The 15,318-nt window shown below is 41.7% G+C and overlaps 2 protein-coding genes across 2 annotated transcripts; one reads left to right on the forward strand and one right to left on the reverse strand.

Moving 5' to 3' along the window:
* Positions 1–296: 296 nt before the first annotated feature.
* Positions 297–8,010, reverse strand: cops3 (COP9 signalosome subunit 3). Its single transcript, XM_034559057.1, has 12 exons — positions 7,699–8,010; positions 6,608–6,737; positions 5,743–5,855; positions 5,139–5,188; positions 4,080–4,172; positions 3,715–3,894; positions 3,418–3,558; positions 2,168–2,341; positions 1,409–1,495; positions 1,021–1,134; positions 817–897; positions 297–543 (listed from the first exon to the last, which is right to left on the reverse strand). The coding sequence occupies exons 1-12, from the start codon at positions 7,751–7,753 to the stop codon at positions 490–492; spliced, it is 1,272 nt and encodes a 423-aa protein (XP_034414948.1). The 5' UTR covers positions 7,754–8,010; the 3' UTR covers positions 297–489.
* A 984-nt stretch (positions 8,011–8,994) lies between these two features.
* LOC117748917 (5'(3')-deoxyribonucleotidase, mitochondrial-like) lies at positions 8,995–14,997 on the forward strand. Its single transcript, XM_034559058.1, has 5 exons — positions 8,995–9,851; positions 10,392–10,492; positions 12,770–12,830; positions 12,962–13,076; positions 14,167–14,997. Exons 1-5 carry the CDS (start codon positions 9,576–9,578, stop codon positions 14,304–14,306), a joined length of 693 nt encoding a protein of 230 aa, XP_034414949.1. The 5' UTR covers positions 8,995–9,575; the 3' UTR covers positions 14,307–14,997.
* The last annotated feature ends 321 nt before the right edge of the window (positions 14,998–15,318 follow it).

Genomic DNA, 15,318 nt, shown 5'->3' on the forward strand with positions numbered 1-15,318 from the left:
ATTCTAGCCAAACGGTGTGGGGACACGATCACGTCAGTCTTTACAATTGCAGAATATGTCAGATTTATTCCTCGTCAGCCAAAGATGTCTTTGCCTCATGTAATGCCCTCTTGTTACGGCCATCATGCAGCAGAACCAATACAAATAGTGAGATTATTCACACATGTTCGGAACAAATAAGTCCAGTTTTTTATTTTTGTCGTTTCTGTTAATGTAGCAGTGGCGCTCCAACCTGAACATTGATAAATAAAACACTGACAAAATTGAAATATTTTGTTTCCTTTTTTTCTGTGAGGACCATTTGCTATCCTCAAGACACTGTGAAGAAAGAATAACCAAATGTATCATCATTCCACACAAATAGATTTTCCTTGACCAAAGTCCTTATGCAATAGAATGTTTGTTTGTTTTCCTCTTTAAAAAAAATCCAACTCATCCTGGGAAGAACGTGTTGGGTGGCTGCAGCGTTCTCTCCCCGTCCAAGGCCCCTCAGGAATAACTTGATGTTTTGCTACCGACATCGTCCTCCTGCGATCCCATACTCTGAAAAACACAAAGTTTCACAGGTGGAGAACGATTAATGTGACAAGACAACAACTCTCTGAACTCTTGACATCTCCTCGTTTTGGTTGTATTATTACAATCGTTTCATATTGAATTCTACCACATGAAAAGCAAGGCACGTACCATGGCATTCACAAGGAGATTTTGCTATGATACCACAAAGCATAATATATGCATGCATTTTTAAAAAAAAACAACATAATAATCTAACTAACAGAATAAAAGCAATAGTTATATATTTGATTGCCTCACCTTCTGCACAAATTGTGGGTTGACTGTGATTTCTTGATCCATAGACTTTAGTTTCTCATCCAGCTCTATACATTTCAACATCTACAGGGGGAGAAGAGGACACAGCTTCACTGCACAAGTAGTGAACTTATTTTCAAGGTTCACTCACAGCATTATGATAGGACCTCACGCAAAGCAAGACAACACAGAGTTGGACATACTCACCTCTTGGTCAATTTTGTGAAGCATTGCTGGGTTGTTGTATTTTTCGGGGTTATCGTGGAAGCAAACCATGCCGTCCTTTTGGTTAATGCTAGCGTAGATCTCACCATCTTCAATCTGCACAGAAGGACAAGGAGGAGCGTGACGGACACGAAGCGGGAGGATTTCTAGTGTGGATCGAGAGTCAACTGGCGTTTGGTAGAAAGTAGGATAAAAGATAAATGAATAAGTTCTATAAACCAGATAAAATACTAACTAACATATTGTGTACAAGATCTTCGGTTGAAAAATAATACATATTTTAATATCATAATATATCGCCATGTATTTGCATTCAGATATGCATGTGCAGAGAGAGAAACCTGTGTTTGGATTTCCCGGACCAACTCACCATGTGTAAGACGTATTTCTCTGCTTCCAGTGGGCCGGACAGCTGCACTCGACTCGCCATGTCTTGCAAAGACAGTGTCAGAAAGGTCTGCAGGAGGCACATGAAACAGAGCTCGATAATAATAATAATGTCAACTAAAATGAAAACTAGAATGATAAGCACTCTTCTTAACAAGGTTACAAAGTGCTTTTCAGAAAGATACATTTTTGAAAGGTAACGAAAACACCTAAAATATGTTTCCTCTCATGATAAGTGACACGTTACACAGCTCTAGCTGAAGATGGCAAGCTCTCGCTTCACATCTGTTTTGCTCAGTTTTTGGGACCCAACAGCTGGCTATCAGACATCTACATCTGCTTTAGTCACCCATGTTTTTGGGACGTTTCCCACCATTTGGATTTGTGTCACTTCTAATGACGAGCTCGTGGAGGAGGACGGAGAGGCTTCCAGATGTCTCGGATCAGAGTTTAAAAAAGGTGCTTCAGAGTTTGTGTAAACAGACTTAAAAGCGTGATTTAAATACACGGCGATACTCTTTTGCTTAGTTCTATAATGCAAAGGCTCTTTCTCGGCCTACATTCTATATGTCTCAGACTAAACAGAGTTTAAATCTAATCCTCAAACCAAACGAACAGCTGTTACACATTAAAGTTCAAACCACACGAAGGAGCGTATAAGAGGAATGTTTCTTGCGAAAGCGTTTGGCTCAAACTGGTGTCGACAAAAACAAAACAAAAAACCACAGCGGCACACGCCCACCTTCGTTAGCCTCTGGATGTTCTTCTTGTAGAGTGAGGAGAGGCACTGCTTGACCAGGCCCGTGTTGTTGTCTCTCGTGAAGGTCTCGGTGTGTTTGTTGACCACGCCGCGCAACTCGGCCGGGTTGTTGGTGGTGTAAATCTGGGCTAACTCGTGGTACGCGTTGCTCAGGGGCTGCGGGACAGCCAAAAAAGACAAACAAGGAGGGAAAAAAGACGGAGAGAGAGAGAGAAAACTATTACTTCCCAGCACCACAAACGATCAAATGCACGAGTAGACACCGTTTTCACACATCAACTCAATTATTAAGTCACTGAAGTCCCCTCTCTGCCTTCACAGCGGAGTAGAAATTGGCAGACGTCGGGAAGCTTATATATTTCTTTTTTTAAAAAGAAAAAAAGATGCCCACAGCGGAATCGCTCATCGGCATTGGCTGTGAACAGCTCGTTGCAATGCTGTAGTTATGTATTACAACTAAATATCGTATTATAAAATCGCAATACCACTGCTTATACGTGAGAAGTGTTTGTTTACAGCTAAGCACTTTGGACAATGTAATAATAATAATAATAAATTACAACATAATCAAAAGGTTAATTGATAATAAAATAAGTGACTGCTGCCCGGTAGACTCGTGTCATGAAACCTAGATGACCAGCAAAGGGCAGCACATGATGGCACAACCTTTTGAGATGTGGCTGTTTTTTTTATTTTCAAAGCTACATGCATTACATCCATTTTATTAATTACATAAAACAAAAATTGGTTGCACGTGCATTTTGAACACCGAGTGCGATTCCTCTGTGGGCTCATTCTGAGGTGCTGTTGAGCCTTATTAGAGAGCCAAGTACGGGGTGGAGACATCCATTGATCTGGATCGAGGTACCGATTGGATGATTGATGACCATCGATGCAAAGTGAAAAAAAAAAAAAACGCTCTTGTTTTTAAATTCCCATGGCAAGCGCACCTCCTTCATACAAAGTTGTCAATTCATATTTTAGTCTTTTTGTGCGTCAATATAAATGTAACCGATTGTTGATTGCCTATCGCTGCAGACTTTGTGTTATAAGCACATATCATACATTTGAATAAAGATTCAATATATAAAATCGCATTGTGATAAAACTTGTGCTTTACACCCCTCAAGTGTACTCTTATTGGCATAAATGGGACGGACAAAATCTCTCCGTCGTACCAAAAACAGCAATGCCCTAACCCTACCCATCCCGCCCATGAGTCTCGTCCTTACCTTGATGAACCTCCCTACTATTTGCGAGGTGTATTTGGGCAGTGGCTGCACTTTGCCATGGAGAATGAGTGACACCAGGATGTATTTCTTATAGGCTTCCAACATGATGTGGCTCACTGCCATGGCTGGAGTGGTTATTGCCTTACAAGAGAAGATGGGACACACGTGATCATTTAAATATGTATATACATACATACACACACACACACACAGAAAAAGTGACAATGTTACTGTCCATTCAAGAGCACATGAGACACATTCTGCATGTATTTGAGTATTTCAGAAATGTGAGAGTACCTGTTCATAAAAATACAGTGCTCTTTCGAAGTTTTTGAGGCCCGTGTAGATCATGCCACCATAGTAGTAGTAACATAAAAAGTGCTTTGCTTCGTAAGCTCCGTTCTCCTTACAGATGTCCATCATGTCCAATTCTAAGAAGGGCAGGACGGGCTTGAAGCACTTCGCTAACAAGCACAGCTGCAAGGGAGACAGGACAGTATGCGAGTGAAGACGACGTAGACGGTTACGAGATCAGAACAACATTTAGGAGGACCGGCGCGACGATCACAAATAAGACAGCAAAATGGATCACGTTCGGTTAGCTGAACTCAAATGTGCATGTTAAACCATGAGGCCGTGGTGCTGGTGCAGCAGTGACTCACCTGACACAGGTCTGCATGAACTGAGGTAAGTTGGTTTGTGTTCATCTGCATTTTGTCGATTGCCTGTTTTAGGACGACAACACCCCGCAATGGCTGTCAGAAAAGGAAAAAAAAAAAAATTGCAGTTAAGTTATTCATCTGTGGCTTTCCTGAGACCGGTTCGGGCCTGTAGCCTTAATTTAAAATGCATTAAAATATTTAGATCAAGACGGAAAGAGGAAAACATGCGGCGTGGAAGCAGTACGCCGACTCATTTGGGGACTCTTGTCGGGCAGCGGTGACGAATGAGATTAAAATCTGCATTTTTTTCCTATTCGCCGTGGGGAAATGGCTTTCGTCGCAAAGTGCATGCAACATAAAAAATTGTTTCGCTCACTCACAAGCTACAACGTCAAGAAACGTTATACACAATTAATGGACATGTTGGCAAGGACAAGTCCCGGTAACGAGAACATCGTGGAAAGCTCAGACATTACAAAATACACCAAATGCCAACACTAACATGGTTCGGAAGAAGTAGGTGTGTTCTCTACGGCTAAAGTGCTGAGGGGCTGATGTAGGAGCTTGTAGTCGTCTCTACGACACAAACTGTCAATGAATACACACTACTCTAGGGGCGACTGTGGGTCAGTGGTTAGCAGCTCTGTCTTTCAATCAGGGGGTTGGTGGTTCAATCCCCGCCCTAGTTGATGTGTCCTTGAGCAAGACACTTAACCCTGAATTGTTTCCTGTAGCTGTGTCTACAGTGTATGAACGTAACATGATTGTAAGTCGCTTTGGATAAAAGCGTCAGCTAAATGTAATGTAATGTAATGCACTCTACACACTGGGTTCCACCGTGCTTCGATATAATCAAATAGACACGGCTCACGGTTAAACACTGCAAAAATATTTCATCCAGCATTGGGTTTTTACATTTGATACACTCAATTAGTATTTTTTTTAAACCAACAATTCCACTTGAAACACCAACAATCACTGCTGATTCCTTTGAGGTGTAGATAATTCATATTAAATTAAGACTCATTTTGCTTCCACCAAATCAATCTACAGTCTTACCTGTTTCCGCTCAACAAGGGCATTTGTCAACTGGTGGCAGAGACCAGCAACTGTGAGAGGGAACAGAAGGGAAGGAACGGTCTCCAGTTATTCATTCACTCTTTAGGTGGTTTGTTAAGTCTGAAGCGCTGCTAAGGTGTCCGAGATGCAGCTCCACTTCATTGCAAATTATGCATCACAAAGATATTTCTTTTCCCCAAAAGGTTAAAAAAAATATATATAATAAAAGTAACTTTTAAATTAATTTGCAGATTTGCAGTACTGTATCTGAGATTAAGACAGCAATATACCGGACCATTACAATCTACATTACAGATGGCACACCACTAACAATGTAGCATGTTCTTCAGTTTGATTGATACTCAAAGAACATTTTAGTGCCGGCCAGCGGACACTTGAAAAAGCCAGTATATGATTTACATATTCGTAAAGTATGTGCATAACAGTGCACATTTTCACAGAGTGCATGCTCTCAACTGATCGGTGTAGAATGTAATCTGCTTTTTGTTCAACTAATAACTTGTAAAACATAACAACCACCAGCGGCATCCAAACATGCTTCCTAAACATCTGCGGGTGAGATGTTTGGTTAGTGTGGACTTACAAGTGTCGGTTGCATATCTAATGTGCTCCCCATTGCAAGTACTGATGAAGAGCTGGACTTGGGAGAAGAGTGTCTCAAAGTCAGGGATGTTTGGCATGGAGAACTTCACAAATCTGTAAGGACAGAGAAGGAGGTGAGAGCCAACTTCTCAGAGAACCAAGGAGGCCTCAACACAGGTTGGATGTTTGTGACGCAGAGGGGAACTTGTGACTGTTAGTGTTTTGTTACAGTAAACTGTTAAGGAATGAGTAAAACTAATATCCAAAGCGGCAGTGGCATTTCTTGAGTCACAAAATAATAACAAATACTCCAATTTTTTGTTACATTATTGAATGTACATGCAACAGGTAGCTTTAAGCTGCATTGGGTCTAAATCAAATGTGCAATGCTACCTGCTACAGAGAGACTATAATAATCAAAACATGATATGACGAAAACAAAGTAAAAAATGGCACCCTTTATTCAAGATGCAAATCCTGAATGATGTACGAGTTATGTTTTAACCAACTCGTCAATCACATTTTTGACAAACACTGGCAACAAAGTTGTGTCCACCATTATTTCCTCGTTAACCATCTTTCTCCGAGGCTCAACTCGCTCTCGCCTCAAAAAAATACAATATGACCTTCAAAAGACACAACGATAACAGAATCTCTTGATCCAATTCAGAAGTAAATGGAGCAGAAACGAGGAGCGTCTTGAAGGCAGGAGAAAGGAGAAACACATGACTGGATGGTACTGAACTAAAAAAGCAGACCAAAAAGATAAATAACAGCAGCAAACAGTAAGGAGGAGTTCTTGAATGGTGAAAACAACAGCGACAGTGGCAACCCTGGAAAGAACTAGGAGAGAGCAGGCCACTTACAGCACAGCCAGCACGCCTAGGGAGTGCTCCTGGATGTCCAGGGCCCCCAGCACTGTGTCCAGGTGGGACAGATTTTTGGCCAGCAGCTCCCCACTCTTGTTGATCAACTCGCACAGCTGAGTCATCTGGCCTGGGGAGGGGATGAAGGGTCAGGAGAACAGAGAGTAATTAAATCACGTTGGACCCTGTTTGATTATTAGAAGGACGCATAGCTCAAAACTAAGATGGTTGACTTTGCAATGCCAGATCCCCTTTAAATGTAAATATTTTTAGGCAGGGCCTGCTGTATCTCTGATTGAATTAGGTTGTTATACTGAAATGTAATGTCATTAAAATGCACATTAAAAATGTTGTATCAGACAAGAGTTGAATTTATTCACAAAGATGGAATTGCACTGACAATTAGAAACGGCATTGCACCATTCCGTCATCGTCAATGAGGTTAACTTAATACAATCTACAAAAGGAGAAGACAGCAATATACTTTCCCCTCAAGTATGCGAAGGCATTTTCTTCATTGTTTTAGTGGTCTAATTAATGATAAAACCGCAATATTATAGTCCACGACTGTCAGGGGACTATTCTTCACAAATGTAGAAAACAAATTGACGCATTAAATGCTTTACAATCACCGTGCTGAGGCTTCATTTCAGTATAAATAAGCCGGTCAAGTGTCCTGTAAAGGCCTTGCAAGAGGTTATTAAAGTAGGATTGACAGATGACTTTAAGCCAATAGTATTCGCTAAATCCGATTGCCAGCAAATCGTGTCGTGGCTAGGGCGGGACTACCGGTAGGCAGCCCTGATAAATTATTTTCGAGATCAAAAACAAAAAGTCTGATTTCGACATTTTCTTTGATGAACCACCAAGTTCTCGGCTATCCTAGGCATCTCTGTGCACTAACGAATCTGTTGGTGACACTTTACAGAACTCTCGCCGCCAGAGGAAGTCATTTTTTGCGGTGTGTTTACATGATAAAGCAAAAAGAGGGCTCTGACCAGTTTGGCAGCCTAGCTATCGGCAAGGCATTGGATAGCATATGCTGGCTAACTAGCGAACACTTCCCACTCGAATGAGTTTAGCAACCCTACCTTGAGCGGAGAGCTGCCGCACATTGTTCACAAACTGCTCCAAGGCTGAAGCCATTATTTCTTGGGTCCAAAGTGGAGGTAATTTGCACTGTTTTTCATTCAAACGTCAGAAACAACTCCGTCCGGACTAAGACAGAGGGGCCACACAGCCGCCAATGAAGTAAAGCTATCGCGAGATCATAAAAACTGAACAGACTGCAACGAGATTTAAGAACCAATCTTCGTATTCTTAAAGGGACAGACACACGATTTGCTGAAAGTATTGCAGTACTGTATCACATTTGTTATTGTATAATTGTTTTTCTTTGAAGGAATTTGTAAAATGTTGTTCTTGTCTCATGTGGGACTTAAGGCACTGCATTTGTCTAATTCTGACTACAGTTCTCCCTTTAGGGAAAAGGAAAATACAGGAACTGACGTACAGTTTACCGTGCTTTTAACAAAGATGTTATAAGCTGTAAGAGCTCCTGCCTAACATACTTTAAAGCATCCACTGATCAGACTGGACATAACAGCGTGTTGCACTTCAAATAAAACTTCTGTGTGACTCTAAATTCTAGTTTGGGCATCCATCCATCCATCCATCCATCCATCCATCCATCCATCCATCCATCCATCCATCCAGCCCATCCATCCAGCCCATCCAGTCCATCCAGTCTCTAATTGCTTATCGTGTTCAGGGTTCATTCCCAGGACCCTGCTCTTTGGAGTATTAGGCAACAATGTCGAATACCAAACCAGTCAGTTTTTAAGTTCCTTCATCTTATATGTAACTGTCGAGAAAATGATATACAATAAGGAGAGACGTCCTTTCAGCTAGTTTAAATTAAGTAGATACTTACCATTAACAGTACTGTCTTAAGCACTTGGTGGCTTAAGACAGTTGCTATTTGTTCAGCCTTTCAAATTTGTGCCCATCAGGTACTTTAATTTCATAAAGTTAAAATTAATTATGTTATCTTTGGTGATACTTAGTGCATGCTTAATATATAATAGCATGTTTTTGTTTTTCATTGTTGTACCACCACATCTTTCATTAGCTTAGTGTTTACTCTAATGTGCCATTTGTGATTTGTGGCAAATGCAAATGTCTGAAACCGATTTACAATATCTGAGGGAGAGCAAAAGAAAGAGAGAAAGAAAAAAAGCACAGCTCATATATATTAAATTTATTAATGATAATAGTGGTGCTAAAACGTTTTCTTTCTTTCTTTTTTTCCTAAATTTGCAATATTGTGTAAATGCAAATTGTGCCATACATGGCTTTAATACAAAACAACGTAGTGAGCCACCCCCCTTCTATAACATATCTTTGCTGCGAAGCAAGCTTATTGTACAGTTTGTTCTCGCTGCTGAGCTTTTCCTTCCGCGGTGGTGTCGCAGCATCAGGTTTTCGCTCAGGTAGCAACAACAGCCAGATGTTACAGATGCTGTGGGTTGGAACAAAATAAATACAAATGAGGCTTTGAGTCGCCCGGGGCAGTTAAAACACACTGACACGGTGCAAGCAGCTCCCATTACACCGCGTCCGAAGGCATGTCACGTATGACCAGCGCGACTAGCCAGCTAAAGTTAGGCTAGCGGCCGGCCGTTAGCTCAAGTGCGAGTGACTGAATAAGTAGCTAAAGTTGAGCCGACAATAAAAGAGAAAAAAAAGAAGAAAAATCACGAAAAGACAAACAACAACGCGGCCACGTGCTGCAAACAACAAGGTTTAACCGCCGCGGCATTTCGAAAACGTTGGACTCCCATGCTGGACTTCATTCCGTGGCTCCCGTCGTCGTTCGGAGGAGGAGGAGGAGGAGGAGGAGAAGAAGAAGAGGGTTAACGTCACGTCAGTGACGGCAACGGCGGCTTTCGTCGAGAGTCAAAGCAGGATGGTGTCACTGTTCGGCACCGCGCGCCTACTCGGAAGGGGGAAGACTTCTCTCCGTGACCTTTTGAAGCGGATTTGCACCAACATGTCGTCCTCCACTCCCTCGGGTAAGCGGCTGCGGGTTCTGGTGGACATGGATGGAGTGCTGGCGGACTTCGAGGGGGGGTTCCTGAAGAAGTACCGGGCCCGGTACCCGGACGACCCCCACATTGCCCTGGACGACCGGAGAGGGTTTTGGGTGTCCTCGCAGTACGGGCAGCTGAGGAGTGACCTGTGTGTAAGTGTGTGTATATATATATATATATATATATATATATATATATATATATATATATATATATATATATATATATATATATATATATATATATATATATATATATATATATATATTGTAGTGTATAATATTGTATTATGGTTAATGGAATCCACAGTTTGCAGAATCCACAGTTTACACAGGGCCCAGAGCTGGGTCCCCAGGGTCCCTTTAAAATAGTCAAATTTTATCAGAATGTAATTCATATATCAAGTATACAGACTATGATAGAATGACTAGCGGCATATGGTATAATTTGTGATATACGTTGCAAATACAATGTCAGGAGGTCGTGAACCACGGCCGGTGTACAAGGTCCATGTTGAACTTGAGCACACACACGAAGCAACGGACCACAAAGATGTTTTTATTCTCAGTTCCTGCTTTGTCTTTATTGAAGCGTTCTCCAGAGCACATGTACCCTCACGCGGACACGCGCCTTATCAATGTGCACTGATACTATTCCGTGTGCTGTTTTTCTTTTCTTTTTTTTCACCCCAGGAGAAAGCCATCAGTATCTGGGAGTCCAAGAACTTCTTCGTAGAACTCGAGCCGCTGCCAGGAGGAGTTGAGGCGGTCAAGGAGATGGCCAAGATGGACGAGTAGGTTTATGTAGATGCAGGTTCACTCACATAGTAAATCAGCTGGTTTAGCAACATGCGATGTAGACATGGTGAGATGGGGAGCAGTATTTTTATTTATTTTTTATTATTTGTTTATTTGATAAGGGACAGTGCACATTAATATAAACATTTCTGTAAATGTGCCAGAGTTAGCCAAAAGGCTATTTTTCATCCGTAGTCCCAAGAGGCAGATGTTATGAAACAAACCTAAAAACATAAGATTACATATACAATGTACAAACAAGCAACATAAAATAAGGGAGAACTATCTTAAAATGGACAGAATAAAAACATCCATGTCAGAGACCCAAAACATAAAAGCATACAGAGTCAATTAGATATATAACCACAGACAGGTAAACAACAACAAAAGACATACATGCAGGTGGAGTGAATGGTCGACCAGCAAAGTCAACTGACAGACAGACAGACAGAGCGAAAGTCTAACAAGGACAGATTGAGGACGGGTAGGAGCAGTTACAGTCTAGTGCTGACAGAGCTGGTACTAATGAACCATTTCTTTGTCTCAGCTTTAAAAGAATTGAATGATTGTAGATCTGTGATTGATCCTGGAATAGAGTTCCAGTGTACTGCTGCCTGTAGGGAGAAAGCAGTATGACTAAAAGCACTTTTCCTGAGAGGGACAATACAATCCCCTGTTGCTGCACCTCTTGTGAGCCGATATCCAGGTCGTGTGGTGACAGATTGTTTGAGAGGAGGAGAGGTCAAGCCATGTATAATTTTGTACATGAGACAGACATGCACATATTTAATCATGTTATCCCAACTAAGCAAGTTATATTTTTTTAGTATAGGACAGTGATGGGAGAGAATGTTTTTTTTATCAAGAGTACGCTTATATAATTTTAGTAGTAGTGTTTAGAGTAGTGGCACTAGCATGTGACCAGGTTGTTAAACAGTATGAGATGTGGGAAATAACCATTGAATCTATGAATGGTTTAGCTGCCTCTGTTGACATGTAGTTGCGTGAGAACCGGAAGTTAGATAGATTGAATTTGACCCGATTACAAACTTTTTTCACCTGGGATTTGAAAGACAAATTGGAATCAAAAAGTACTCCTAGATACTTGTAATCAGATACAACCATTAGCCTTTCCTCAGATACAAAAACATCCGGTTCTACACTACCAGAGTAAACACTGAGATCTTTTTTGGGGTGATCCACACGAGGAGTTTGTGCCCGAAATTCACCAATTCATAAGTAATGGGTGTAAAGAAGAAGGGGAAAAAAGAGCAATCTAAGAAGAGTTCTGAATTTGAATACAGTGTTTTAACAAGGTGGTGAGTATCTGCAGAGAAACTTGGGAGGAAGAACCACTAACGAGGTTAAGGAGGATTATTGCAATGAATAACAGGCTTTGGATACAGTTCTGATCTCTGTACACAACGAAAGGACAATCTTCTTTTAGTGGAAGAAACAAAATCCTTTTTAAATCAATATATTTAAAATCAAATTATTGATTACTTCAGTAAGTAGCAGTGTAATAAGCAGGATTGCGTGTCGCAATTGGGATATAATTTTCCATATTAGAGGGAATGATAATTCGTACATGAGCGCTGTCATTTTCATTGGAAAAACATTCAAATGATTTTTGCCGTGACGTTTTCATAAGTGTGGAGAATGGGGTGTGAAGGCCAGGATATTTTAAGGGCATCTCTTCAGCACAACTATATTCCTTTTACATTTTTTATTTTTTTTTTTACAAATTTTGCCTTCAACAAACTGATCTGGAGTAAAAAATGCTTTTTTTTTTGGGTGCAATTTGCAATAAGGTTGTGCGGCCCCATGCTACTTAATCCGCAACTGTGATATTGAGAAACATTGGCTCCTCCCCTGCGTCTGGATCGATGACGGCTTCGGCGTTCATTGAAGTCGACGCGGGGGAGGCTGTGTTTTGCCGATTCCGGTGGTATTCTCAGAAGCACACGACACAGTGGAACAATGTCTAAAATTAGCCGCCATAGTTATGAAATTGTATGTTTACATTTCCCCTCCTGGTGAAAATGAATGTCCTTCTGCAACCACCTGGGCCTGAAAATTAGTCTGTTTTATCAGGGGAATACCTGCCATATGGTGTGATCTCATACTTCTCGCTTTTGTTTTTCGCCTCTTAGTTTTTCCTTCCAGGGAAAACGGTCCACTGCCCGCCTCCAAAATAGCCACTGCCTTCACCTGTCCATCGGATATAAGCATCTGTAAAAACATCAGTATGTTTTTCCCTTTTCTTTCTGCAGCACAGATGTCTTTATTTGCACCAGCCCCATAAAACATTACAGACACTGCCCATATGAGAAGGTAGGCCCTCTGCACATCAACATGTAGTCTGTTCCCTTTGGAGATCACTTCTGTTTCCTCTTTCTAATTAGATCTCATTTGTTGTGTGTGTGTGTGTGTGTGTGCGTGTGTGTGTGTGTGTCTCCCTCCAGTATGCCTGGGTAGAGAGGCATTTGGGTCATGACTTTCTGGAGCAGGTCATCCTGACCAGAGACAAGACGGTGATCACCGGAGACATCCTCATAGACGACAAGCCTGACATTCTAGGTGAGGACCGCATGCGTTTAGTCCTTCGCAACAGCAAAAAAGGGGCCTGCTAGTTTGAATTATTATACGTATATTCTGTATCGCACTAATGTTATCCCATCTGACATTGGTGACAATGCAACATTTGCTAAGTTCCGCATGTTTGGCGAGGTGACACGGGCCGTGGTGCCAGGACGCTTTAACGGTCAAGTCCGTTCGCTCCGAGATCGGATCCCAGGGAGATGTGGGCAGCATGTGTGCACGATCCGGACGGTTTTGTCGGACGCAGGTCTCGCATCGACCCAGAGGGGGGGGTTCCTCTGATGGGACTTTTATTGTGAAAAAACTTCTCGGAAGTGAAACGTGTTTACCCGCCATTATTCTGATGTGACTGATTCTGAACGCTAAATATATCCGATCTCTACCCGATCAGGCCCGTCGCACTCGAGCGTCAAGGCGTGAACACACAGATGTGGACTCAGCTGACACAAAAGTCGCATTGAAAAGACAAGTGTAACCACGGCAGATTTACAGTTCAGAATTCTTGGTTATTATTATTATTATTTCAAAACGGATCCTTGACTCATGGGGATATGTTCCTAAAAAGAAAACTGCATTAAAATGGACAGCGGTCAGTGTGCACAAAGGTGTGTTTCAAACATGTTAAAAGGAAGAAAGGGAGATGGAAGGAAGAACATCTTGAAAGGAAGAGGATTGCATAACCCTGTTACTGTAATATCAGAATCAGAACCTTTTATTGCCAAGTATGTTTTCACATACAAGGAATTTGTCATGGCGGGTGGTGCAACAATAGACAATAACAACAATCAACACAGTACGAGAATTAAGAATATAAATATAAGATATAGTGCACAGACAGGCAGGTGTCAGTACTTTAACCAGTGTAAGTTTAAAGTGACAAGTGTCATGAGGGTGTTACAATAACTTGCACGCACCTCGTTCAGTGCCTCATTCACACCTTTTAAAGACAGCTGCTGCTGACCCCCTTTGTCTGCTGGGGTCGCATGAAAGCAGTGCGCCCCTCCACGCTTTGAAACACGCAGCGGTAGGTGATGTAACGTTTGTGCTGATCGTGTCCCCCTTTGCTCAGGCGTGGAGCCCAAACCAACGTGGGAGCACGTCCTGTTCACCGCCTGCCACAACAAGCACCTTTCCGTCGGGCCCTCCCAGAGACGGCTCCTGTCTTGGGAGGACGACTGGAGGGCCGTCCTGGACACAAAACGGCAGTAAGGGAACTCTCCCCCTTCGCCCCATTCGCGGTCAGCGGGAGATCATCACCACAAACGCTGACTTGCAGAGGCAACGCCAGAGTTTACTTCTGAAAAAGGGGGGAGGGGGAATGCCAATGATCAGCCAAATGAACAATAACTTACAGGTTGGACATCGTGCACACTTGTTGCTCTCTGTTTGGGAGATGGCATTCACATGTTTGACCACAAGGGGGCACCCCGAGACTGAGTGTGAAGTGAATCTGAATTTCACTGAAGAAAACTGACAACAAAACATTTTGACAAGTCAAAACAGAAACATGGCTCACGGTGGCTTGGAGCTGCCCTGTATCATTTGACTGGGGGGGGCGGGCACCGGCAAGTATGTGCAATACACAAACATGCTGTAAGAAAGTCACCTGGACTTCCAAACACTCTAATGTTCTGTTATTTTGGGAGAGTGGCTCAACTGAGCTGCGCTGTCATGTATGCAAATATGTAGGGACAGAGATGTACAAAGATGAACAATGAATATGGTGCTTCTTTTTTTTTTTTTTTTCACAATAACCTGTGCATCTTAACTGATACTGAAAAATCAAAACTGCACACATACATATGCATGTTGCCAAAACCCATCACTTGCGTTTGGATACATTCACCGGAGAAATGTGTGCTGAATATGTTTAAGATATTAAAAGGAGGAAAATATATTGTATTGGGTAAGATTTTGTTTTAACATTAAAAAAAAAAAAAAGACTGAACTAACACTTTAAAAAAGGTGGGTTGGGTTTATTTTTATTGTTACATCTTGTTTTTTTGTGCTCTACTTTCACACAGCCATTTCGAACAAACCATATTGTATTCATTAATAGTGGTTTTGCAATTTTTCTATTGGAAATACACTGAAATGACAAAGTAATAGTACCTCAAAATAATTTCTAATCTATTTTAAGACATGTGACAAGTCGCTTCACACACTATCATTATTGTTATCATATTTTCTAGTTCTAGCATGTTTACATAAGCAGAGGCAC

This window comes from Cyclopterus lumpus, chromosome 19 (assembly GCF_009769545.1).
Source record: "Cyclopterus lumpus isolate fCycLum1 chromosome 19, fCycLum1.pri, whole genome shotgun sequence".
Classification (NCBI taxonomy): domain Eukaryota; kingdom Metazoa; phylum Chordata; class Actinopteri; order Perciformes; family Cyclopteridae; genus Cyclopterus; species Cyclopterus lumpus.

Coding starts and splice junctions, on each gene's coding strand:
- LOC117748917 (XM_034559058.1), top strand. CDS start 9,576: ATGGTGTCACTGTTCGGCACCGCGCGCCTACTCGGAAGGGGGAAGACT. Junction 9,852..10,391: donor AGCTGAGGAGTGACCTGTGT/GTAAGTGTGTGT, acceptor TTTTCACCCCAG/GAGAAAGCCATCAGTATCTG. Junction 12,831..12,961: donor GACACTGCCCATATGAGAAG/GTAGGCCCTCTG, acceptor GTCTCCCTCCAG/TATGCCTGGGTAGAGAGGCA.
- cops3 (XM_034559057.1), bottom strand. CDS start 7,753: ATGGCTTCAGCCTTGGAGCAGTTTGTGAACAATGTGCGGCAGCTCTCC. Junction 3,895..4,079: donor TTCATGCAGACCTGTGTCAG/GTGAGTCACTGC, acceptor TCTCCCTTGCAG/CTGTGCTTGTTAGCGAAGTG. Junction 2,342..3,417: donor TAGTAGGGAGGTTCATCAAG/GTAAGGACGAGA, acceptor GCTGTCCCGCAG/CCCCTGAGCAACGCGTACCA.